This window comes from Schistocerca cancellata, chromosome 5, assembly GCF_023864275.1.
Source record: "Schistocerca cancellata isolate TAMUIC-IGC-003103 chromosome 5, iqSchCanc2.1, whole genome shotgun sequence".
Lineage (NCBI taxonomy): Eukaryota > Metazoa > Arthropoda > Insecta > Orthoptera > Acrididae > Schistocerca > Schistocerca cancellata.
Genome location: NC_064630.1, coordinates 80,603,401 through 80,630,485, shown reverse-complemented (window position 1 = coordinate 80,630,485; position 27,085 = coordinate 80,603,401). Strand labels below are relative to the sequence as shown.

Here is a 27,085-nt window from a genome sequence, read left to right as displayed (position 1 = left end):
CACAGCCTACTTACACTGTGGGCTTAGATGTAGTCATCATTTACGTAAGAAACATAATCTGACACAAATATATTAGGTAAAATACATGTAGCAGACTTTTAAATATTGATAACTATTATAGAAACCAATTGTGATACAGTAAAAGACGAATACAGTTACCCACTAAAAATTATTAAAAGGAAGTATATAAAGATAATAAGTCTGACACTTTTATGATGAATTTACGGTCAAAAATTATTATACGTAATACATTGCCTGTAGTAACCTATAAATTACCTATGAAAGATAAAATGTCTATATGACAGCTGAAAAAAGACAGATTAATGATCAGCGCCCTCTGTTGGGTCGGTCGCCAGGACGTTACATAGGCTCCCACCGAATGTAAAAACATAACCACTAGAGGGCTTTACATACATCTTGATATGTCTCCCTCAGGAAACGTTTAAACAACATATTAACGGTCAATAAACAAAATTATCTAGTCTGGCCATACCATTCATGAATAGTTAGTACATAATAAGTTACAGGATTAGAGCGACGAATGTATCGCAAATGCTTACTGTTCTCAACATAAATCATATAGCAAGGCTAGGTATAAATACACGAGAGGCATTATTTGGTTATCGTATCGCCTACTTTGCTTTGTTTCATAACGCATTACGATAACCAAATAATGCCTCTCGTATATGATTTATGTTGAGAACAGTAAGCATTTGCCTTACTTCCATACATTCGTCGCTCTAATCCTGTAACTTATTATTATTATTATTAGCGAATGTCCCCATGGGAGAACGATAAGCAGGTGATTAACATTTCTTAATGTTCTTCTTATTTTCCCAGTATTTCTTCATTGCCTCCCCAAAGGCCTTCTTCCTTTCTTCGGTCCACTTTGGTCGGAAAGGTTTAGATTCCGTCTCTGGAGTAAACTTCCACTTGTCGATTTTTCTTCTGAATGTATCCCGGTCTGATGTGTTTGTTATGTCAATTTTTGCCTTTTTCAAATCCTTCTTAACTTCAGTTACCCAGGGTATTGTTGCCTTAAGTGATGTCATATAGTCCAATAGACGTTTAGTTAACCTGTTTCCAGGTAATCTGTCTATATGTCCATAAAACTTCATCCGCCTCTTCCTGATATCTGCCTCGATGTTTGATATTTTTTCGGTTGTCTCGGTAGTCTGCAGCCTGTATCCATCTTGTGTGTATCGTGGTCCTAGGATTTTTCTAATAATTTTTCTCTCTACTTTCTTAATTTCGTGTAAATCTAATTTTCTATTCAGGGAGAGTGTTTCACTTGCATATGTGACTGTTGGTTTGATGACTGTGTTGTAGTGTCTGATTTTAGTGCCTTTTGATAGACATTTCTTGTTATATATATTTTGAATAAGTCCGAATGCTTTCTTGATTTTCTGTAATCGGTTTTTTTGTGCTATTTTCTCAAGTCCTGTTGGTTCAATAACTTCACCGAGATACTTAAAGTGCTTGACTCTAGTTATTTCACCATACTTTGTTTTTAGTTTCGAAATATCTAATTTTGAGCAGATGAATTCTGTCTTCTCAAAGGAGATTTGCAGGCCAACCTTCTCAGCACATTCTTTAAGTGTCTCAATTTGTTTTACTGCTGTTTCTTCACTGTCAGTTATAATTGCCAAGTCATCTGCAAACGCTAAATAAGGGATGTTCAATTTTCCTTTACCTCTTCCTAGTTCAATTGGCTTCCACAAGCTTTGTTTCCTTAGTGTTACTTCCCACTCTTTCATAACTTTGTCCAAAACTATATTGAATAATAGTGGTGAGATCCCATCTCCTTGTCTTACTCCTGTTTTAATTGAGAATGGTTCCGAAATTTCCCCTCTGAATTTAATTTTTGATTTGGTTTCTGTTAGTGTTTGTTCAATTAGTTTTCGGGTTTTAGTGTCTAGGCCTCGTTCTTCGAGAATGTGACATAGAGACTGTCTGTCTATGGAATCGTATGCCTTTTTGAAATCAACGAATGTGCAGATTATTGGTTTTGACCTGATTGCTTTAATCTTTAAAATAGTTTTAAGGTTGAATATCTGTTCCGGGCATGATCTATTAGGACGAAAGCCTGCTTGGTAGTCTGAAATTGTATGTTCTAGTTGTTCTTGTGCCCTCTTTAGGAGACATGCAGATAGAATTTTGTAGGTAACTGGTAAAAGTGAAATGCCTCTGTAGTTGTTTACGTCTGATCTCTCTCCCTTTTTGTGCAATGGGTGAATTAGTGCACACTTCCACTCCTCTGGGATATTTTCTGTCTGCCAAATTTCTTGGATGATGCTAGTGATCTCTTTTAACGAATTTGGACCAAGGTTTTTCAGTAGTTCAGCTACAATTCCATCTTCTCCCGATGATTTATTGTTTTTGAGTTTTCTAATGTGACTATAAATTTCTTCTTGAGATGGTGGTGGTGAAGTCTCATTCGTGTGTTCTGGTTGTACTCTGGGGAATCTTGTACTTGGTTGTGGGCAATTTAGGAGTTGTGAGAAATATTTAGCTAGTTCTTGGCAATTTTCTTTGTTAGTTAGTGCCAATTTTCCATTCTGTTTCCGGAAGCAGAGATTTTGTGGAGTGTATCCTTTGATTTGATTTGCGAATATTTTATAAAAATCTTGAGTGTTGTGGTTCTTAAAGTTTTCTTCAATTGTGTTTAGTTGTTCATTAAGGTATTTTCTTTTAGTTTGTCTAAGTATTTTAGCTGTTTGTTTTCTCACTTTGAAAAATGTTTGTTGTGTGGTTTCTGATTTGTCACAATTGTAATTTAAAAAGGCTTGTTGTCTCTCTTCTAATGCGTTATCACAATTCGAATTCCACCATGGATGCTTGGATATTTTCTTTAACGGAATCAAATCTCTTGCTTTCTGTATAATTTTTGTTCGGAAATCTTTCCAGTTGTTTGTTGGTTGTTTATCCCATGCTTCTGTAATTTCTGATTCCTTGATATTTTTCAAGTCAAATTTGGGAATTAGTGGTGATTTCCTTTGGCGTTTCCTTTTTGGAGTGAATTTAATTTTAACTCTGGTAAGGTAGTGGTCAGAATCTATATTTGCCCCTCTGCGGACTTGAACGTCGTGTATTTCTTTCTGGAAGTCATAGGAGATCGCAACATGGTCTATTTGAAATTCACCAAGCTGAAGGTTTGGTGATCTCCATGTTTTTTGTTTATTGGGGTCTTTTCGAAGTGATGTTGTCACGATTTTTAGGTTGTTTTGCTGACATAACTCGATGAGTCTCATGCCGTTCTTGTTTGTGAATTTGTGTGCAGGGTAATTACCGACTGTTTTTTTATATTTCCTCTCTTTGCCAATTTGCGCGTTGAAATCCCCTAGAAGAATTTTTACATCCTCCTCTGGAATTTTGGACATTTCAGTTTCGAGTTTTTCCCAAAATTTTTCTGTCTTCTCCGGTTCTTTTTTGTTGGCAATGTTGGTAGGTGCATGAACATTAATAAATGTATATATTTTGTTGGTGTGCTTGATTCGCATGGTCATTAGTCTGTTACTGATTTGATTTATGTCTATAACAGAGTCAAGGGTGTCCTTATTTACAATAAAAGCCATGCCAAATATTGCAGCTCCTTTGCCAATTTTCTTGTCTGTTTTACTTTTAAAGATACGGTAATTGTTGTAGTCTATTGTTTCTGAATCAGTGAATCTGGTCTCTTGGAGAGCAAGGATTTGAATTTTCTGTTTGTTGAGTTCTGTTGTAAGATTATGAAGTTTGCCTGTCTGAATTAGTGTCTGAATGTTAAAAGTGCCAATAAATGTATGGGACTTTCGTGGACGTTTACTAGAGAACTCCGACTTTCTCTGTCGTACGAGCCCAAGCTCCCCAGAATCCGATAGCTTGGTTGTCGCCACAGGGCGAGTGGATTGGCCACCTGGGGTAATATTAATTTTACTTGTACGAATCATACTGCTTGTAATTAAGTTCCAGCTAATGCTGGGTAGTTAGAACCAGGGATTGTTAGTTCCTGGAGCTTGGTGTTCAGCCGCACCTCACATGGTGAACAGACGCTGGCCAGAGTACCGGTGGTTGCCACACAGACGTGTCTGGGCTTTTCAATATGCTTTATCTTGTTGATAATGCTTGCCTCTTCCGCCAGTTCCGCCGTACCGATGATCTTCATCTCCGTCTTCCCTACCGTTGAGGTCTTCGCCGTATCCCTGGCAAGGGACCCTCACAAGGTACTATCACCCGGGCCAGGTGAACCAAGGTTTTTTTACGAGGTGTTACTCCTCCCCCTCCTCCTTTTACAACCGGGCTTGGGACCGGCTTAGGCGGAGTAACTTATTATGTCCTACCTATGCATGGATTGTATGGCCAGAGTAGATAATTTTTATTTATTGACCGTTAATATGTTGTTTAAACGTTTTCTGTGGGAGAGATATCACGATGTATGTAAAGCCCTCTAGTGGTTAAGCTCTTACGATCGGTGCGCGCCTACATAACGTCCTGGCGACCGACCCAACAGAGGGCGCTGATTATTGATCTGTCTTTTTTTCAGCTGTCATATAGACATTTTATCTTTCATAGGTAATTTATAGGTTGCTACAGGCAATGTATTACGTTTGGAGGGTGATTGTAAAAAATGCCTCGAAATCGGTGGTGGGAATCTCTCCCGACGCTTGAGGCGGTATAAAGAGCGACGCCAATGGACAGTGAATTCTGGAAACAAGTGAATTGGACTGATGAACCACGATATACCACGTGGCAATCACATGGAAGACTTTGATTTGGCGAATGCCTGGAGAACGTTATCTACCAACAGTGAATTACCGAGGAGGTGGTCTTACGGTGATTACGGCGAGGAAGGATATGTACACGTTTTACAGCACTGTATACCGTGTACTGTAAGGGAACAGTACGGAGATGACGACTGATTGTACCAGCATGACAGTGCACCCTGTCATAAAGCAGTATGCGTAAGCCAATGATATGAGTACAATAACACTGCTGAAGTGGACTGGCCTACACAGAGCCCCGACCTGAACCAAAACGAACACCTCTGGGATGAGTCAGAACGTAGACTTCGCTCTAAACCAGAGCGTCCAACATCGTTGCCTCCTCCGATTTCAGCTCTCGAGTAAGAATGGGCCGCCATTCCTCCACAGACAATCAGACATATCACTGGAAAGCGTCGCCAGCGGAGTTCAAGCCATGATACAGGTGAAGGGCGGGCACGCCACATATTAACGTCCACTGATGAGTGTCCGGATGGTTTGCATCAAATAGTGCAGACATATTTTTCTCATTAAACTCGCTAATGGAATAGCGCAAGAAATCGCTAATATATGTTGAACGTATCTTCCGCCACGCGGTGCGCACTGGCTTGGGTAGTACATAGATAAATGCAGATGACACCGCATCCCTACAAGCTAGAAAATTATACTTAACAGGTCACTGGCCGAAGACGCTTTATACAGACGGAAACGTCTGTGTAGCTATAAACCTGAAAACAAACCATTTCAAAACTTGGTCAATGTTCAAATGTGTGTGAAATTCTAAGGGACCAAACTACTGAGGTCATCGGTCCCTAGACTTACACAGTACTTAAACTAACTTACGCTAAGTACAACACACACACACACACACACACACACATGCCCGAGGGAGGACTCGAACCTCCGGCGCGAGGGTCCGCGCGAATCGTGACATGGCGCCTGTAAGCGCCCGGCCACTCCGCGCGGCTCAAAAGTTGTTTTAGCCTTTGTATAGTAACTGTAACAAAACGAATTCTGGCCTGCGGTTTCTCTCGGATGGCTCTACCACAATATGGACGCCTAGCTCTGTACTTACCTTGGCGCTTGCGTGGAGCCCGCCCCCGTGCCGCCGCCGCCGCCGCCGCCGCCCCCGCTACCGGCGGCCCGGGCATCCGCGCCGCCCTCGCCGCTGCCTGCTTCGTCATCCGAGTCCAAGCGGTCCCGTGAGTCGCCCATGCCGACAGGACAACTCTGCGCAGACACACACACACCCGGGAAGCTCGTCATCATCCACTTGGTGCATACAAAGGCGAAAGCGCATGATACACTTAATAAAGAAAAATGTTGGTTTTGTTATGGCAGTTCACAGTGAACTGAAAAACACAACGTACTGGACACAGTACTAGCACAGATAAACAACCCATCAGTAAAAAACAACAAAATAGACTTATTTCTAGGATAAATTACCGAAGGTAGGTCTCCATTATCTCGATGATTAATGGACACATTACGAAAGAAAAATCGCGCAACTGATATACGAGGTTTTAATTTATTTTTTATGATTTATATTTACTGGTTACTACTTGGAATTTCTTCTAAAGCGATATCGTTAGCAACCAATTATTCCAAACCAACAAGAGTACAAAGCAAGGAGACAAATAACATGAACGATCTCTTCTGTATTACCGTTTTTGCTCTTCAAAGCGGACTCTGTCCCTTGTGCGCATGTGTGCGTGCGCAACCAAAATTACACACAAACAAACAAACACACACACACACACACACACACACACTGTCACACACTACATTCATCCGACGACAGCAGGTAATTAAACTCTATGACAAAGTTCAAACATCATTGTAAGAATAAACATCTACATCTATACTCCACAAATCACTGTGAAGTGCGTAGCACAACGTTAAGTTGTACTGTAACATATACGTACACAGCGTGAAAAAAAATGAAACACCCACATGGGGAGGAGCAAATGAAATGAAACTTCACTGGTTGACAGCGGATGGGATGTTATTTCAGTTATTACCATATCGAGTGAAATGTAAGAACTTGACAGTATGAGTCTAATTATCAGCACGACGTGGCAGCCCCTGTGGCCTGGATGCACGCGCTGATTTATCTGCGAAGGGTATCCGTTGTGTGCTCTTCTGAGGCATGCTGGCCCACAATTCTTCTGATATACTGGATACCGGCACTGGGACGCAGTATACAGCCGAGCTTTTCACACATGTTCTATTGGGGGCAGATCTGGGGAACTTGCTGACCACGCGAGTATCTCACTATCACGCAGGCAGTTCATAGAGTTACGTCCCATGTGTGGATCAGTATCGTCCTGTTGAAAAATGGGACCACGATGTGCGACTGTGACGTACAGTTATGCCTTTACGGTTCCCTCAATCACTACTGGCCATGATCTGAAGTCATACTCGATGACTCCCCACACAATGACGAGAGCAGTAGCACAAAAAAATGGTTCAAATGGCTCTGAGCACTATGGGACTTAACATCTGAGGTCATCAGTCCCCTAGAACTTAAAACTACTTAAAGCTAACTAACCTAAGGAGTTCACACACATCCATGTCCGAGGCAGGATTCGAACCTGCGACCGTAGCGGTCGCACGGTTCCAGACTGAAGCGCCTAGAACCGCTCCGCCACACCGGCCGGCGACTAGACAACCTTGCCTCCCAAAAAAAAACATTGGAAGAATGGAACCTGTTCGCAGGTGGCCGACAGTGGTCATCCAAGGTAGGGAAGGCTGAACGCAATGCGCCGCCATTCTTCACCAGTCTGTACTTCCCGATCACGCCACCACTTGGCGGCAGCACAAGCAAGGGACGGTAATTCTATAGTCATGCTGCTGCGCGTCACCCACCGATGGTACGAGGTGCCACAGAAGCCGGCAGGAAGTTCGTTACTTCTTTTCGGATGGCAGGCGCAGACTTAAACCTAACTAACCTACGGACATCACACACATCAATGCCCGAGGCAAGATTCGAACCTGCGACCGTAGCGGTCACGCGGTTCCGAACTGAAGCGCCTAGAACCGCACGGCCACACCGGTCGGCTACACTGAACACCAACTCCTATACACGAAGTGGAAAATGGTCATCACGCACGGAGGAAGCGAACCCTTTCCGATTAGGTTGCTGAACGAGCCTTCGTCCACGATGTCACTAGAGTCTTTCTTGCTTTAATGGAGCAGCACAAGCTCGGATAAAATAAGTATTGGGCAAGAATTCGGCCATGATCTTTTCAAAGGAATTTTCGCCTTTATCGGTTTACGAAAACCTAAACCAGTATGGCTGCGACAGGACTACAATCCGGATCTTTGTGAATGCGAATGCAGTGCCTCAGTACTGTGCCACCTCCAAGTACTGCATATGTGTCTATGCCTATTTTACTCGACCACAAAGGAAGCATGAGGCGATGCTCTGGGTTTAAAATGTTTGCGATACGCAGATCTGTTAACTATTCTCGATCAGGATTCTGTATTTAAAGCCCTTCTTAATCGAAGATTTACTACATACAGACTTTTGTTAACTAAAGATATATTAAAGAATGGATATGTATCGCTGCATGTTTCCACACGAGAATATATGCAAGGCACAGAAGTATCTGCCGCAAAAGATGTGCAGTCAGAGCCAACCGAAATCTTTATTAATCAAAGACTAAAATATCCCAGTTGCAAGTTGCCATCTAACTGCTTCCAGCAGCAGCAAAAATTTGATTTTCAATATCTGATACAATTATTCACATAATTTAAAAGTTTAAAGTGCAGTCATAATCTGCTCTATTAAGCTCATGCAGCCGCATAAATTGCAGTTCTTGTCCTCATCTAGTATTCCGGCCATATGCTGTTCGGTCATCTTCAGAGTGAGCCGAACGACTCAAGCTACAGCACTCGCTGCATCCTTTTAGACGAGGGGCGGCCACGAATTCGGCTCAGGAGCCGCGCCCTGGCTCGCGTGCCACAGCGCTCAGCCACACTGCACACTCCCCCACCACCATGCCGCGTTGTCTGAGTGTCATGAGAGGGGGACGGGGAGACACTGCGAATGCGCCCTATTTACATAGCAATGTTGTTGTTGTTGCACTCTTCATGCGACTTGGTTTCATATTTCTCAACAACATACGATCACAAACGAAACGTATTTTCAGCAGTAATTAACTATTTTTGCATGTCGAAGATATAACATAATTTTTCTGTGGTTCAAACTGTTGCCATGCAGGCAGTTACAGATAATTTCACAGGTTTTCGCACTCAGGCTGCCACGTAATCGTGACTTATTTAGTTTCGTAATTGAAAAAAGGACTTTTACACAAATAAAAGTATGTTGCTCTAAATGTTAGTATTTTTGCAACCTCGTTTTGAAGATGCAGAAAGGCTACTTGAGGAAAACAATGTAGACGTCCTGGAAAGTTTTAACGTTAAATGTATTTATCTTTCAAAAGAGGAATTACAGTGCACATCAGTTACATCTGCACATGCACATGCATCTGAAACGGCAGACGCTGTCGAAAACAGATGTCAGATTGGCAGTGTTCTCAAAACTTACAGAAAAACATATTTGTAATTCTTTCAAGACCACAATGAAGTCTTCAAGCCTCTGAGTAAGTTACGGGAACTAGACTCTGTTGTAACAATTTACCACTTCTACAAACTATTAGATTTTATTTTCAAAATGGAACTGGACTGTATTGTCGGAAATTTGCCGCTTCTACATACAAGAGTTATTCTTTTTAAATGCATCTGCACCAAGTCAGAAATAAGTTGTTTCTCACCTTGGTTGGTTGGTTGGTTTGGGGAAGGAGACCAGACAACGTGGTCATCGGTCCCATCGGATTAGGGAAGGACTGGGAAGGAAGTCGGCCGTGCCCTTTCAGAGGAACCATCCCGGCATTTGCCTGGAGTGATTTAGGGAAATCACGGAAAACCTAAATCAGGATGGCCGGACGCTTCTACCTTGCAGTGGTGTCTTACTGTGAGCAACGTGCAATCTAGTCCACTTACAATGCAATGCTCCAATCCTCTCCCGATGTTCTATTTTTCGTTTCTGCACCCCTTTTTCCTTTATAAATTCAACAATAGCGGGTTTTAAAACGAAAAATTGTTCCAGTAATACCCCCTCGACTTAACGGCCGTACTCTGCAACAGTATACAAAGTCTCCATACTCTTCATTCAATTCCATCGAAAGCTTTTGCAACTGACAGTTGAATAATGCGTGCCTTCCAAAGTATTCGTACTACCAATTTCTTAGCGCGCTTCATGGCTGCAGATTTAGCACAAAGTGCTTCTTGATGTACGGTACAATGAACCCTGTCTGTCGATTGTTGTAATTATTTGCTCTTCCATCGTCAACTAAATCTACGAATTATTTCTGTATGCTGTTGTAACGTCGTTTCATTGCAAATTAACAGTACCCGCCGATTATGCGACTGCATAATAGAGATTGAGAATTCTTGTCTCTCCCTTCTGTCACTCAATTTTTAAAGGCTTCTAACGATAGATCGCTAGACTGCCTCTTTTTGTGCAAAAGCCACTAGACCTGTGAATGTCCCTCATACCACCAACCAATAGCGAAGGGTATACAGCGCTGACAGCATGAGTCTGGCGAACTGAAGAGAATTGAGCTGACCCAAAAACTCACACCGCAATACTAAATAAAAGATCGTGCTGCACTCGATACTTCCGAGAAGGTCCGAGCAAAGCCGAGACAGGCGTCACATCCGGCTGGCTGGCCGGCCCTGTTTCAAACACACGAACCTCGCCAGTGTGCAAGCTGCCACAGATACACGAGCGCCAGAGACGTTGAGGAGGATGGTGGCAGCTATTTGCATGTAAATATAAATCAGTATGCCTCGGCTTTCGATAAACCGCATGTCCCATGGTGTTAGCATCTTTGCGATAAACCACACCATCGAGACATGGAACCCATCTCTCCTTCTAGATTTCCATGGTACACCGGATTTGCCCGTGGAGGGAATTAAGATGGCTTAAAAAATCTTGGGATTTATCTTCACCATGGAGCCACATTACAACCGTGTCGTCAATGTATCTCCAAAACACTTTGAGTCTCAAACTAGTAGATTTTATTGTCTTCATAATTAAATTGACCACCAAGGCCAATAAAGAGCTACCCACTGTGTCACTGTCACTCTGTTCAAAAAATTCGTTTAAAAAGTATGTCGAGGTCATTACATGTCTGAGAAAAGCTGAAACCTCATCATCAAAACTTTTGCCAAAAAGAGGTAAGGATAGCACTATGGGACTTAACATCTGAGATCATGAAGTCCCCTAGAACTTAGAACTACTTAAACCTAACTAAACTAACGACATCACACATATCCATGCCCGAGGCAGGATTCGAACCTGCGACCGTAGCAGTCGCGCGGTTCCGGATTGAAGCGCCTAGAACCGCTCGACCACCCTGGCCGGCTATAAGACAAGTGTCTGGCGCAGTTGTTAGATCGGTTACTCCTGCTATAATGGCGGGTTATCAAGATTCAAGTGAGTTTGAACGTGGTGTTATAGTCGAAGCACGAGCGATGGGACACAGCATCTCCGAGGTAGCGATGAAGTGGGGATTTTCCCGTTCGACCTTTTCACGAGTGTACCGTAAATGTCACGAATTCGGTAAAACATCAAAGCTCCGACATCGCTGCATCTGGAAAAAGATCCTGCAAGAACGAGACCAACGACGACTGAAGAAAATCGTTCAACTTGACAGGAGTGCAACCCTTCCGCAAATTGCTACAGATTTCAATTCTGGGCACTCGTGTACGCTTGATGACTGCATAACACAGAGCTTAACGCCTCGCCTGGGCCCGCCAGCACCGACATTGGACTGTTGATGACTCGATACATGTTGCCTGATCGCACGAATCTCGTTTCAAACTGAATCGAGGGGATGGACGTGTACGCGTATGGAGACAACCCCGTGAATCCGTGGAACCCGTACGTCAGCTGGGGACTGTTCAGGCTGGTGGAGGCTCTGTAATGGTGGGGAGCGTGTGCAGTTGAAATGACGTGGGACCTCTGATACCTCTAGGTACGACTCTTGACAGGCGACACGTACGTAAGCATCCTGTCAGACCACCTGCATCCATTCATGTCCATTGTGCACTGCGACGGACTTGCGCAATTCCAGCAGGACAATGGGGCACCCTATATGTCCAGAATTGCTACAGAGTAGCTCCATTAACACTCTTCTGAGTTTAAACACTTCCGCTGGCCACCAAACTCCCCAGACATGAACATTATTGAGCACATCTGGGATGACTTGCAACGTGCTGTTCAGAAAAGATCTACAGCCCCTCGTACACTTACGGACTTATGGACAGCCTTGCAGGATTCATGGTGTCAATTCCTTCCAGCACTACTTCAGACATTAGTCGAGTCCATGTCACATCGTGTTGCGGCGTTTCTCATGCTCGCGTTATTATGCAGGTGCACCAGTTTCTTTGGCAGTTCAGTGTATTAATGACAGAGTGTCGATCAAGAGTTGCTTGCTAAGAAGACGTTTCAACTTCACTACACTTTGCAGTCTGTCTCATTGTGGCCACAAACCTTATCAGACATGGACCACGTCGTACCATCTATCCAGTTCCACGAGTTGTGGAAGATCTCCAGAGACATTTCACGTGCAGGCGATATAATTGTTCAGAAACCAGGTACACTAATCGATAGGTAAACCACATTCTCTCCATACAAAAGGAGGACGAGCCTTTCTTAAAATCTTATTCATGGGAGTTGGTTTTAGAAAATGTGCTATCCTGGCAAACTTCAGAATCATGCCATGCGAAAAACAGGACGGATTCTCAGCAAGCACCAACTGCAACTGATTTTTTGGCCTTCATAGGAGGCAGTAGCAGCCTTGGGTTCCATTAAAGACGCCTAGAAGCTCCAGAACGTTGCAGTTTAGAAGACCCCCTGCGAGAGTGGCCTTTCGTACAATCCATAAAAGATGTACGGGACACAGTAGGTACATCCGTGTCTTTCAGCACAATAAACCATCTGTGGCAAAGCACTGTACCAGTCCCCTGTGGTCCGCGTAAATGCTGAAATTTTACAGTCGACTTCATCTTTTATGTGACTTGAGCGTGAAAGAAGAGTTAAAATTCGTTTGGCAACAAGTTTTATAAATAAAGATAGAGGTTTCAGCTTGGACAAGTCAAGGAAGCGGCGCTTTGTTTAATAAATTCACGAAAACGTCACCATAATCAGCTCATTATGATGAATCAACTCCCCAGTGTAGCCAGAGACTGCACTTGTGCATAGTTCTTTGGCGCAGACCTACGTCCCTGGAGCTTTTGTATCTCTGCTTGCATGGGCAGTGGACGGTCCCCGAGTTTAAAAGGACGGAACGATTGCTTTAGCGTCAGTTGCGCGCTCAGTGGCGCGCATCACGTCGCCCGAGACACAGAAAGAGTCACCATCTCTACTCGTCTTCGCCTGCGACAACGCGGAGAAGCGGCGAGGGCGGTCACCAATGAGCCGCTAAAGCACAAAGGACCTCGCCTCAGTGCTGCTGCCGAAAGGTGGGCCATGTGGCACGCCTCTACTCTTTCACCGAAGCGTGCGGGAAGTGCACGGGCTATCGTGCGAGCTCCCGTTGCCCACATCCGAGGACGCGAGGTGCAAGAACTGCAGTGGCAACCATGTTGCGAACTACCGAGGCTCTGGGACGTTTCAGGCAACGAGGAAGAAGTACCTACGTCCGCGCCCAGGCGCACAGTCAACGGAGAGCAAACACGCCAGGGCGTCGCCCCCACAGGCAAGGGATGACATTACTGCGGCAGGTGGCAGTAAGGATGGCTGTTATCACTGAAACAAACGGTTTTCGATTATTATCGGTCTTGTTATCTCCAGTTTAACCTGACTGTTAAAACCGCTCATAGCAACCGAGTTTTGAAATAATAGATTTTCTTTTAGGGTTGAATAATAATTACACTGCTACTAGTTTTCGGCTTATTGGACCATCCTCAACAAATAACTTGTCTGATAGGGGCACTAGTTGTTAGGTGACCTAACATTACAAGCAAAGGTACAATCCATTTGCCTAAAATGTCTGTTACCGAAGAACTAGTGTTCCTTTCAGACACTAGTCAGTTTTTTTCCTGGAGATGGCCCAACAAGCCGAAAACTAGTTTGAAATAAACAAAAAACAGTAGTACAAAAACAGTACACTTGTTATCCTCATTTCAATACGGAACTGTCCTACCAAGAAGTAACGTAAGAATCCATAAATAAAACCGATTTTCAGTTTGTTATTTCTATTATTTCCGATAGTAAACAAAGACACAGATCAAAAGACTGAAAAAATTGTAAGACGGTCTCAGACTTCTGCATTATACGTTTCAAGATATAGCGAATCAAAAAATTGAATGAAATAGGTAAATAAAAAAACTTCGTCTGTCAACGGTTCGATTCTTTTCTCGAAGAGTAATGATGGGCTGAACACAAAAAAAAAAAAAAAAAAAAAAAAACACATCAGTATTCTCCTACGGGTGCAAATGTTTTGAAACTCGTTGCAATTGAGGACAACTATTTGGACATTATGAATAGTCAGTGCTAAAGGATGAAAACTGAGGTTGAAGAACTCTACTGCTGTGTTAAATTATCTGATTCCCAGGGCTACAAGCAGATAAAGGCATATTATGTAAACACAGGCGGCTGATCAACTCCTTTCTATATTTATTATAAAGTGTGAATGCATTGTTAAGTTTCTAATTTATTACTATCGCCTTAATTCCCTTTCTCGTTTTTAATTCCACAGACATGGCAGACAAATAATAAGCTTTGTGTAAACCTTGTAGCGATGTTTTCCTTTAATTATTTCGAATGGAAAACCCCGTTTGGTAGTCAAAGATATTTATTTACTTTTTAACAGGAATGATAATACAACTGCGGTTATGTTGAGAAAACTAGAAACGCTCATTTAAAAAATTCAGTTGGACAAGTCACATAGTAGACAAGACAGAACAGTTACGAGGAACAGCTACACGATAATAGTGAAAATTTCAGTAATGAATTAATCCAGCTGCCAATACTTATCGTCCAATGTGTTCATGAATACTCGCAGTATAATGTGGTGATCTGTAAGTAGACTCCTTCCACCAGAAACAATATGATCCAAAGACGATACCAGTCTTTCAGAAGTCACAGAACTTCCTAACAACGAAAAATATTTTGCGGATTGCAAGTAACAAGCCTGACAAACGCCCTTTACCTTGCTCCCAAAAAAACGACAGGATCACTGTTTCTGGGCAGTGAAGGACAACATTTAAATTATCTCAGCAGTGCTGTAGGGTTTCTTCTGTCATTTGTGTGTTGCTAGTTTCTAACTGCCGGCATTGTTATTAAAATAGCACTGATTGCTTTTCGCATTTTGTACAACAACGTGGTATTTCAAAGCAATGGAAATGTTACGAATCAGCATTATTCGTCTCGAAAAAGTTCGACTTAAAAACTGAAAATTTTAGCACAGTTGCTACGACAAATTGATATGTCAGTTTTTTTTCCCTGGTTATTAGTAAAAAAAGTAACCTTTCATAACGGAGACCAAACAAATACCGCAAAATACCGGGTACTCAGGACTAAAACGCCGGTGTAAGTTTTGGTCGATTTTTCACCAACCCTCGGCTGCAGTAGCGGAAAGGCTACCACCGCTAAGCCGTGCCGCCCCAGGCCACCGGCGCCGGCGCTGCCTGCCTCGCCCTCTGCAGTCAGAGAGCGGCTGCCTCACAGCTGGTACCTTCAGCGTGCTCCCACAGCGGCGCCACGCAGACTACCCTAGGGGGGCTTGGGGCAACAAGGAGACGCCACAAATCGAGATGAAAATTTTGTTTCGACTCATTACAGATTTGTGGAGGAAGAACATTCGTGTCGATACTCCGCCTAACCTGTGGTTAAGGTGTCCCTTGTGATGTTCCCGTCTGTGTCTGAATCTGCGTGCAGCGACAGTCTTTCGGCTCACTCTATAGATCAGTGGTTCCGAACAGGTGGTCCGCGGACCCCCAGGGGTCCGCGAGCTATGCCAGAGGGCTCTGCAAGATCCTATTAAAATAAAAAATATATTAAATATATTTCGTATGATAACAGATTTTGTTTTGTTTTGGCCGCTTCCTGCACGAGCAGAGCTTTAGCGAACGCTAGCTTCTGCGTCTAGCATCTTCCTCGAGCCAACTGACACATAGAAAACGTATAAAAAGACTCTTAATTTGGCCTTTTTAGGTACTTGATACTGTGATATGACAAGGTACCAATCATGCTCGATGAGGGGGGGGTCCTCGAGAAAATTTTGTTGGGAACCCCTGCTACAGATGATCGAACGGCATACGGTCCAAATATTAGAAGTAGTGGAATTTATGCGGTTGCACGCACGAAATGTAATAGAGCAATCACTGCGCCGCGAAAACCGTCGTAATCTACTAATTAACAGCTTGCACAGTGACGCAGTTCGTGCTTTTAAAACAGGGCTGGCCTGCCGGATGCGCGTAATCCTGTCTCGGCTTTGCTCGTGGCTTCTCGGAAATACCCGGTGCAGAGCAGTATTTCATGTCATACTGTGGTGTGGCATTTTTCGGTCAGCAGATCTCTCTTCAGTTCGCTAGAATCGTGGTGCCAGCGCTTTTTACCCTTCGCTATCGGTTCGTGGTATGTCCTTTATAGCGCTACAGTCTGGAACCGCACGACCGCTACGGTCGCAGGTTCGAATCCTGTCTCGGGCATGGATGTGTGTGATGTCCTTAGGTTAGTTAGGTTTAAGTAGTTCTAAGTTCTAGGGGACTTATGACCACAGCAGTTGAGTCCCATAGTGCTCAGAGCCATTTGAACCATTTATGTCCTTTATACCATGAAGGCGCAAGGCTACCGTGGCCTCCCAACATTCGCTTTTCCCGCGCACCATCCACGACCGGAACACTTAACAGGGAAAGTTGCAGTGGTACACGAACTATCCTCTGCCACACACTATTCAACACAACAAGTCAATTATTAGAGATACAAACTGTGTATTCATCCGGTATTTGAGACTGAGAGTCCTTACTGAGTTGCAACAACTTTACACGTTATTTCAAACCTTTACAGAACTTTTTCTTCCTGACATCGCTCACAAAAGCTGAAAGGAAAAAAGTTTATCACTTACTATTACTTCTTTACTACTAACTCTGTTCGCAATACACTGTGCAGACCGTATCCACATCCATCCATGAATGCAACTGAAAAATATCACTGTATGACAAACAGTTCGGGAGATATGACGTTTTATACACGGGAGTTTGATTCTCGGGAATGGGCGTTATACTCTAATCTTCAAAGACCAACAAACCGATCTGTAGTTCATTTCAGGTCAATATTTAACAACAGCTACTGCATACGCCAAGGCAGTAAGCGTAACGTAAAATAAGTGAAGACACCGCTTCAGAAACTGAGGACAGACCGCAGCTGACATAATAACCGGAGGTTTGTAATTAACAATGCGAAAGACTGTGGGCCGATGTAATGACCCCGGCGGGCGCGAACCGAGGGAGGGGAACGACCGCCTTGGCGCCAATCATAACTTTTCCTATTAAATGAGCGCCCAGCCTCCCCGGAGTCCGCGCAGTGATCCCGCAGGCCACGTGGCCACGTGGCTTCCACACCTGTCGCTGCGCACTTGCCCTAACTCAGCAACAGCGCATTTTCTGTTGTTCCACTGAAACTCTGCTATATTTTATGTGACAGTCAGTGATCCGTTAACACGATACTTCACGTCACATGCTTGCCTCTTTCCCAGCGTCTATCCCGTCGTACATTTTTATTCTGTGGCAGGATGACTTTCCTGTCTCCAATCGGGGGAGAATTAGAATGTGTCACCTGTGTGTGAATCGCGTAGACTTTGCTGCGTGTTATTTATTTTAGCTGTTTGTGTACCGAATTTTCTAAGACAGATATTGGGGACAAGGCCGGCATTTACCTAAACAAACGTAGAAAAGAAATTAGTATTGTCTGTTGGCATCTTTCTTTGTTTCTTCGACCGACGTTTTTTGATAATTTTTCTGACGTAACGACAGCACCAGTGGTGGCGGACCAGCAACTGTGGGCCAAACTTTGACAGTTCCAGCCAGTCGTGCTGGCGAAACACCATTAAAAATAATCAAACAAACGTCGGCCGAAGGACCCAAGACAGAAGCCAACAGGCAATTTGACAAGTGGCCACGAAAGCCTTAAAAATTTCGTACATACCAGTGTACCTAGCCAACTGTCGTTAAACCGCATCACGGATCTAATTCCTGTCTGGTTTATCTCTCTATCCGACAAGACAGCGCGCTGCAATTTGGCATTTTTTGTGCTATACAATTTGCATCCATGAGAATACAGCTTTGGTTTCAAACGACGTATATTACTGTAACTTCTTCTCGCAAAACATTTTATGTGTGCTACGTTGATATTTTGTTTGAACAGCTAATAAACGAAAATTAGAGAAATTACGTAGCTGAATTGCAACAACTGTTGCAGAATAATTGCATGTTTCTTTTCGCGCCTCTTAAATTCAACAAGGTACTAATATTCATTCGCCTAGCTACATGCCGCGCCAACCTTCAGTCCAGAAGACTTGCTGATAAACGCGGGAAATTTGATCAACCTACGAGGTCTACGTGCGCTAGTCAGCCTACCACAATTTGTAGGATAACCGTGATGTGGCAGAAATCTAGTTCACGTGGATATTTCATCAGAACTGTTTTCCACGGATGACACTCACGAGTGGAATCGCCGGCACGTCTTGCGGTTTGTGGCGGACAATCGGTTCGCTTACAAGACGTCCGCAGCGGCCTTCCCCAACACACTTTCGAGCAGCTGTGACGTGAAGTTTTTCATCTAGGGCTGTGTACTTACTTTATATTTGTTCATTAAGTTTTTGTTCTGAATGAACTGCGTAATATAAACTTACGGAACCAATGATGTGTTTATTTCCACCCACAAAGTTGTGTGTTATTTACATACAAAAACAACTACGACGCTGTTTGGCAAATGTTCCTGGAATAAGAAAATGTTTTACGAGAACTGTGTGAGCTCTGTGAAGCAAATATGCTATCGACGTCCTGAATGGTATTTTGCGTAACGCGGAAACAAGTCACTCGGTTCAGGTAATCACAGACTTCACAAAAATGGTCTGTACTCGGTTACTTGCTGGATTTATCTTAACAAGAGCACTGGAGTATTCCCGACCTTAAACTGTTGGATGAAAAATCCAGTGTTCAACTGTTTGCAGATGTTGAGGGACCGGCATGAAGAATATTCAGGAGGTATTACTTACATGGACTAACACGAAAAATTTCGGGCTCAGCTGGCACTGATAATCCGTGGCGCTACCTAGAGCGTGGCATACGTGGTCCTGTCAATCACCGCCGTTATCGAAACCTGTATAGGGAAAATAAGTTCCTAGTTGGAGCTGCTATAAGCATTTGTTTTTAAAACCAGTTTCAAAGCATTAAGAATTCATTTTCTATGCAAAAAAAAAAAAATAAATAAATAAATAATGTTGCGTTTCTCTCAAGCTTGTGGGTGCATCATTGCTCAGACTTTATGTGTTTAGCTGTGGTATGTTCTTTTTTAATTGAAAATCAGGTTGTAATGCACCGAAACCGGTTTTCAAAATAAATACATGTAGTCGCTGCATGGTGCGATTTCTTTTCCTTGTGGTATAGAAATGGAGATAGCAACTGCGGGCGCAGCACGCACCACCGCTATGTGGAAGAACCTCAAGATTTACATAATACATTGCAGGTTGCCGCCAACGAGACTAATTCTCTGTACAACCAGCGTAGAACTTCCATTGCAGGCAAATCGTAATAAGCAATATTCATATGAACGTATCAGTCGTATGTAGTTGTAACATGAAAGAGAAGATGCCTGAACTTTTTTATTTTCTTTTTTTTTTTTTGTAGGTAAAGAACTGAGAATATTTTTCGCTGCTTACAAAAATATTTAGCTGCAACGAAACCACAGCTACAATGAGTCTGAAGAATAAGTCAAACATCATCATACATACTAGCATATTTGGTCACGGTGCTTGTTTTTCCACGAATGAAGAAACGGCAAGATTTTGGGTTTGAATTGCCACAGGACCATAGTCTGAGGTACATCATACTTGCTACATGACAACAGTTGTATTTATAATGGATGAAAGATGCTTGGTTTTTAAATGCAACCGGAGAGTTCCCTTTTCTTTTCATACCATTTCATATGTAAAAATTTCGAATATTATGGGAAGGTACAGGAGGATGGAGCAGTGTTGTTGTTTTTACAGTATCACTCTTCCAGTTGTATTTACAGGTATGGCTGTGTTGCTCCCTGCGTCAGGTTGACAAATCTCTGTATAATTTTGCTGCAGCTTTTATTCCCAAGTTCCACTACGCAGAGACATTTGGTAGCGCTATGAATCCGATATACAAGGCAGTGCGAGCACTACAAGCTGCCTTTATCAGTAACTGAGCATATGGAATGTAGCCCCAGAGTAAAAACCATGCGATTAATAAAGCTCGCTCTACAGACAACAGCCGGCTGGTGTGGCCGTGCGGTTTAGGCGCTTCAGTCTGGAACCGCGTGACCGCTACGGTCCCAGGTTCGAATCCTGCCTCGGGCATGGCTGTGTGTGATGTCCTTAGGTTAGTTAGGTTTAAGTAGTTCTAAGTTCTAGGGGACTGATGACCACAGATGTTAAGTCCCATAGTGCTCAGAGCCATTTTCTATAGACAACAGTTTGGCACAGTCGTGTACTCTTGAACTACAAAAGTCAATTAGACGGCTTCTTTCTTTGACATAATGCCGTTCCAAGAGTAAAAGAAAATCTAAAGAGAGCATCTCAGAAGAGAGTTATTTGGAGAGGGAGAGGGATTCCATACGAAAAGAAGTTAACTATCAGTTCTGAAAGAGACAGATGACAAAGGAAACCTAAAGCAGAATGGATCAGAAGAATATTATTTTAATAACGACTATAAAAATGTAAAACGAAGAGCAATAATACAAATCCCAAAACCATTAAAAACAGAGGAGCTGATGGTAAGGAAAGTGAACAAGACTGTGAGGGTTTTCATTCTATCTCGGTAGAATGATGTGTTGCGTGTTCTCATTACAAAATGTGTGCCCAAAACTATTGTACAGACGCTGAAAGTAGGCAAAATGCACCATTACTGATGTGATTCTGTGAATAACTCGTTAACTATTTGTTTTCCTGTTATGTGCATTTTTAGAAAAAAAAAATTCTACCCCACCAAAAGGTTAAAATGAGGAGTTCGGCAAAATAAAAAAAATATTTTAGAACATTTTCAGTTTTTTTTTTGTACAACATATTATTTAGCAAATTCTAACAAGCCACAGGTGCGTCGTATGTGTCTTTATTCGGCTACGCCGGCCGTTGTGGCCGAGCGGTTCTAGGCGCTACGGTCGCAGGTTCGAATCCTGCCTCGGGCATGGATGTATGTGATGTCCTTAGGTTAGTTAGGTTTAAGTAGCTCTAAGTTCTAGGGGACTGATGACCGCAGATGTTAAGACCAATAGTGCTCAGAGCCATTTGAACCATATTCGGCTACTTCTTTCACGAACGAATCGATTAGTTAGGTCCTGCATGGTTTACTTGAATCACTTCAGGCGAATGTCGGGATGGCTTCTAGAAGAAGATCTTATCCAATGTGCGTTACTGTTTTGTTTTTAATACCTTCGACACTGATGAGATATGTAACACCAACCGTCCATATTTTTGTATATTTGCGCTTCACTACCGACTGCATTCACATATTGAATGGAAATTATCTTAGCAATACGCTCGGATAGGTAACTAATAGTAATATGTGGACCTACTCACATGCTTCATATGCACAGTATACTTATAACATACAGGAATGCTACGATGAATAAAAACGCTATCTTTTCCTGCAAACAGGTTTAGACGCAAATTTCTGGTGCATCCATTCACACAGACTAATTTACTCTGTTTATATTAAACATTTCAAATGAGGCTAATTTAAAATTTGATACTGACCTCAAGCGGAATGTATTTCAAACGCAGTTAAAAAGTCCCAGGAGCATTTTAATATTGGAATTGTATAATTTCTACTGTTACTGTTTATGACACGTTAAATAAAAACGAAGGCAAAGTTATATTCACATCTAAACACAAATTAACCCGCCCTTTATGCATGCTGTACAACGAAACGTCACGTAAATCGTATTTGGGAAGACCTTACGCAGAGGTTTTTACTAAAAGACAAAGAACAAATTTAATGTTTTATTGTGACATTACGGACTGTCCTGTAACCTCAGAAGTAATATACATAAGTTTTCGAACATTTTTTAAACAAAATATCGTTAAAACAATGCACATTTTCCTATAAGGCGTTCTTCACTGACATTTTTATTAAAGAAAAAAAGTATAAAGAATTTCACCTATCCTTATGCTTAAAATCAGACAATGTGCTCAACTATTATCAAAATTTGTATATCAACCACACCGTCTGTTATTAACAAAATATTTTTTTATCGATTACCATTTAGTACTCCCGGGATCTTCATATTGTTACGGTCCGAGTGATCCAACATATCTTACGTCTCGTTCAGTGTTAATTACTTTCAGTGTAACGAACAAATTTAGTACAAAAGAGAAACACCTTAGTCTCCTGAGACACTGGGAGATTTATTATATAATCTCGCAGAGACACAGGGCGTGGGACGTGGAGATGTTCGAGTTTTGTGACGTCAAAACGTGGAATTTCACGCAGCGGCGCATTCCAAAGCGGGAAAGAAGGAAGACACCTAAGATTTCAGCAGCTCGAATAGCAGCGAGACTAAAGAGATGCAAGAACATTGTTGTTGTTGTTGTTGTTGTTGTGGTCTTCAGTCCTGAGACTGGTTTGATGCAGCTCTCCATGCTACTCTATCCTGTGCAAGCTTCTTCCGAAATTAAAAGCACAACTTACGAAATGCCATACTGGATCACATCGTCTGCACTTAAAACCCGCATCTGTTGGTTTTCGTATTATATCTTAATACACAGAGCTGCAAAAAACTTTAAAACTACCACTTAACATCACTTACCTCACTGTTGTCCTTAGACTTGCTTCTAATTTATTTTCGTATCAAATCTGTTTCATTCTGCCTACCTTGGGAAACATTTCAAAAAAAGAAGATATTATCAGTTTGTTTGTGCTTTCAAAAATGACAATGACCTAATTTTGAATGGGGCTCAAAAGCAGCTCGTTACAGGACTGCAAGTTTTGGTACAAAAACAGAAAACTGTAAGATATTTACTACTGCGCCTTACAAAAAATTATTAAAAAAATTACGCCATTCTTAAAATGGACTAGCTTTTCCTTGGTTTTAATTATTATTTTTTAACGTCCTGCCAGACAGGAGTAGGACTTGCTTCTAGCCCAGAGATGGACCTGCAAAATACTAAAACCAATTCTGTATTACGAAATATGGCAAAACTGCCAGATCGTCACCAATGTCTGTTTCTTCAGACATTGTTTGAATTAAAAATTTTGTATTAACATGTAGCACTTAACAATGCGTGATAAAAAATAAGGAAGTAATTGTGAAGTAAAGAAAATCTGATTTTATTCAGTGGTTTTAAATTTTTTCCACTGCTACATGCTGTTACAAAGTATTGTCACATTTAGGCTGTCTTGAAAACGCTCCCATACATTAAAATTCACCGTAGAACATTACCATAGCATGAAACAGAATTAATGATTAGTGCATAATCTCCAGAGAAGCTTTGTTTCTATATGCATCAACTACCCAGGGGAAAAAATCTGTAGGTTTCAAAGTATTTTTTGAGTGATTTCGTGATATCTTCAGCTGCCATTCCCATTATTTAATGTATTATTGCTTTATTTATATACCAACTAAAAAATCTCTGTTCGATGCCCAAAATTAACGTTGAAGTAAACTGAGGTAGGACAAACAGAACCTGAATATGAACCACAGGGGCTTTTTTATCCTTTAGGAACAAACCGTGTTTTCAACGTCCACAAGCAGACCTCGGGCTCTTGCAATCGCGTATTTGCTGCTGAATATATAGTGCAAGGAGTCTCGTTGTCCTCCCATTATTACCGCTCAAAGTAAAACAAAGTGTGTTGTGCCACAATCGAACGTGCCGAATATGATACTCAGACTACGCTGACAGCACAAACCGACGCTGGAGCGCGGCTGGCCGCTGAGTAGTTAGACAATGCGTCGGCTGTGCGCGGCGCCTCCTCGCCTGCAGCTACCTGGACAAAAGGACAGCCCGCTCCAGGGTAGAGCACGCCGAACTGTCGCCGAGTTCCCGCGGGGACACACGCTTCCGTGCTGCAGGGTGCGCACAGTGTTTCTGTGTTCATACAGGAAAAGTAACTGCAGGACGATGAGAAAGCTTTCCACAACTTAAACGCAAACATCACAAAACCTAAAAATGTCTTATACACGTAGTGCTCTGCAGGTTGCATACATCGAAAATGTTATTATTTATACAATGTGAGATGCGTAACACAATAGTCTTTACTTCGTGAACGCTTCAAGAATTTGAAACGATGTTTTCGGCAATTACAGAACGCAGACTGGCACGTAATTTCCTTGCACGGTTATTACTCAATTCTTGCATCAAAATGGTTCAAATGGCTCTGAGCACTATGGGACTTAACATCTGAGGAAATCAGTCCCCTAGAACTTAGAACTACTTAAACCTAACTAACCTAAGGACATCACACACATCCATGCCCGAGGCAGGATTCGAACCTGCGACCGTAGCGGTCGCGCGGTTCCATACTGAAGCGCCTAGAACCGCTCGGCCACACAGGCCGGCAATTCTTGCATCAACCGCGATTTTGAAGCAAGTGTTATTATTATGGAATAGCATACTTTCTTTAAAGCTATTCGAAAGCTCTTCAAAATTACAAGTACAGTGATACAACCCTTGTTAATGTTGGCGTTGACACTTTTCGCAAAAATAACCAAGAACAGGCTTGAAACTGAATGTCAAGGCGGCCGGAACCAGCTACTGCGGTGTATGCCCCACCTAGTGAGACCTCGTGCCTTGGTGTAAAGCCTGTCGGACAGTTGACTTGTTTCCATAACAGTTGTTAACTTACACATGAGTATGTACACTCATTCGAAATACCAGCGAAAAAGTGCTCCTGTCAGATACAAAAACGGCTAATATCTAGAGTGAAATTTTCACTCTACAGCGGAGAGTGCGCTGATATGAAACTTCCTGGAAGATTAAAACTATGTGCCGGACCGAGACTCGAACTCAGGACCCTTCCCTTTCGCGGGCATGTGCTCTACCAACTGAGCTACCCAAGCACGACTCACGCCCCGTCCTCACAGCTTTAATTCCGCCAGTACCTCGTCTCCTACCTTCCAAACTTCACAGAAGCTCTCCTAGAGCACTTGCCCGCGAAAGGCAAAGGTCCCGAGTACGAGTCTCGTCCCGACACATAGTTTTAATCTGCCAGGAAATTTCAAAGGCTAATATGTTACTCTTTATATCTCCAGGCTTCTTTAAATCAGGCCGCCTTCCTTACCAAAAATTTTGGCATGCGATCATATTCGTGCTCTTTGTAGTTAAGCTTTCATACTGAGCATCTGCCACTGTCACTGTCTCCCTTTTCTTCCACTGGTTTACATTATATCCCACTGCCTCTGTCACCTTTCTCATTTAGACTGTCTCCTTTTGTGTTTCTTTCCCCTTGCCACTCAACTCAGCACTGCTCAGTAGCTCAAAGGGGGGTTTTCAATTTACTTTTTCCCCCATACCTACACGTTTAAAATTTCGGTCCAAAATGGGCCCTTGCGTATACCTTACCTACGTGCTGAAGTTCTCCTGTCTGGGAGGGTCCAGTACATCCAATGTCATGTATGCTTCCCACTCATTTGTAATTTTCAGTTTCATTGTCTCCTCACTATTTTGCTCCTACTGTTATTCTCTTCACCAGTCTCTTTTTCTCTTTCACTGCCAATTTCTCTACCACCATTACTGCCTTCTCTCACTTTCTCCCCCACTGGCATTGTCTCCTCTCTCTTCCATCGTTCACTGCCTCTCTGATACACTCTTTTAAGCACAAAAAAAGCGAATGTTCGTGTGCCAAAATTGGCCGAAGGATTGAGGCAGCTGGTTCCCCACTTTCCTGTCAGAGTCTTTTAGTGATGAACATACTCGCCTTTTTTGTTCCTGGACAGGATCATCTTTCCTTTAGTTCCTTTCTTTCCCTGTTACAGCAGGGTGTACTGCTTGTATAAGACGAATTTGCAGGTCAGTAATTATTTGATAGCTTATTTATGTGCTTCAGCACATTTATATACTTTGGCACGTATTAGCAATAAATATGTACGCATAATATACGGTTAAAATAAAATCGTTTGCTTTACCTTTTTTATCCATATTTCGCAAACAGATCGCAACTCCTTCAAAGCGCCTGGCTTATGATCTGTATCTTAAGAGTAAAAATGTTATTATAAGCATTTTACTGAATTTGTAGCCTTTCCAGTTTTACATAATTTTTGGTAGTTATTTTTAGTTATTCTCAGGCATTTTAAGACCATTTTAGGCCACTTTTTTGTCACTGCAGCACCACTTTGGGCATATTTGTAGAAGCGTGAAGGGCACGCTATAAAGACACCGCGTCTTAAAGTTTTATTGGTGTAAAAATGCTGACCAAAGGCACATTTTGGTGAACTCATAATCCTTGCGACGACCCTAGAACCGTTGCCACGTGTTCACTGCGTGAGTAAAAACTACATCTACGCCTCGGACCGCATATTGCAAGCATAAGTAGGCTAATTTTGTACCTCTGGATCTCAGTAAGTGATAAATGATATCGAAAGAGTTTCAAGGTTCATCATCTTAACATATGGTAAAATTTTCGACTATTTGCCATGAATAGAAATTACGAGAATATAACCACTTATATTCTTGCAGCTGTTAGCCTACTTCAGGTACCCAAAAATCGTAGTTCTTTGGGGTTTGCAACGAAACGGCCCATGGACAAATGGTGCTTTTATCATCCGCATAAGGTCCGCCATGGACTACACCTAATGCAACAGAACCAACCGATTTGCTGGAACTGCCTGGGCTGGAGAAAGTGTGTAATGTTTAAATTTTGACGCTATAGTGTAGGGTAGCTGCAGTACGCCCTTTCTTCTGATAGTTATACAAATGGTCGCTCGACCAAGTGTTATCCGTAGCACTGACTCCATATACCCGTGATGATCACGATGTTTGGCATATGGGGGCGCTCAACTGCGCGGTCATCAGCGCCCATACAAAGTCCCAAGTTTTCGCAGTCCAATTTTTTGTTCACAGTCGAATCTAGTCACTGTCACGAATGAT

At 42.5% G+C, this 27,085-nt stretch overlaps 1 protein-coding gene across 3 annotated transcripts in view; it reads right to left on the bottom strand.

Moving 5' to 3' along the window:
- Positions 1–27,085, bottom strand: part of LOC126187490 (uncharacterized) — a 1,186,162-nt gene that overhangs the window by 556,299 nt on the left and 602,778 nt on the right. For all 3 annotated transcript variants that reach the window (XM_049928600.1, XM_049928599.1, XM_049928598.1), the window contains one exon: positions 5,815–5,969. In XM_049928600.1, coding sequence (XP_049784557.1) covers positions 5,815–5,954 — 140 coding nt within the window. In that variant the 5' untranslated portion in view covers positions 5,955–5,969. The remainder of the gene's footprint in view (positions 1–5,814; positions 5,970–27,085) is intronic.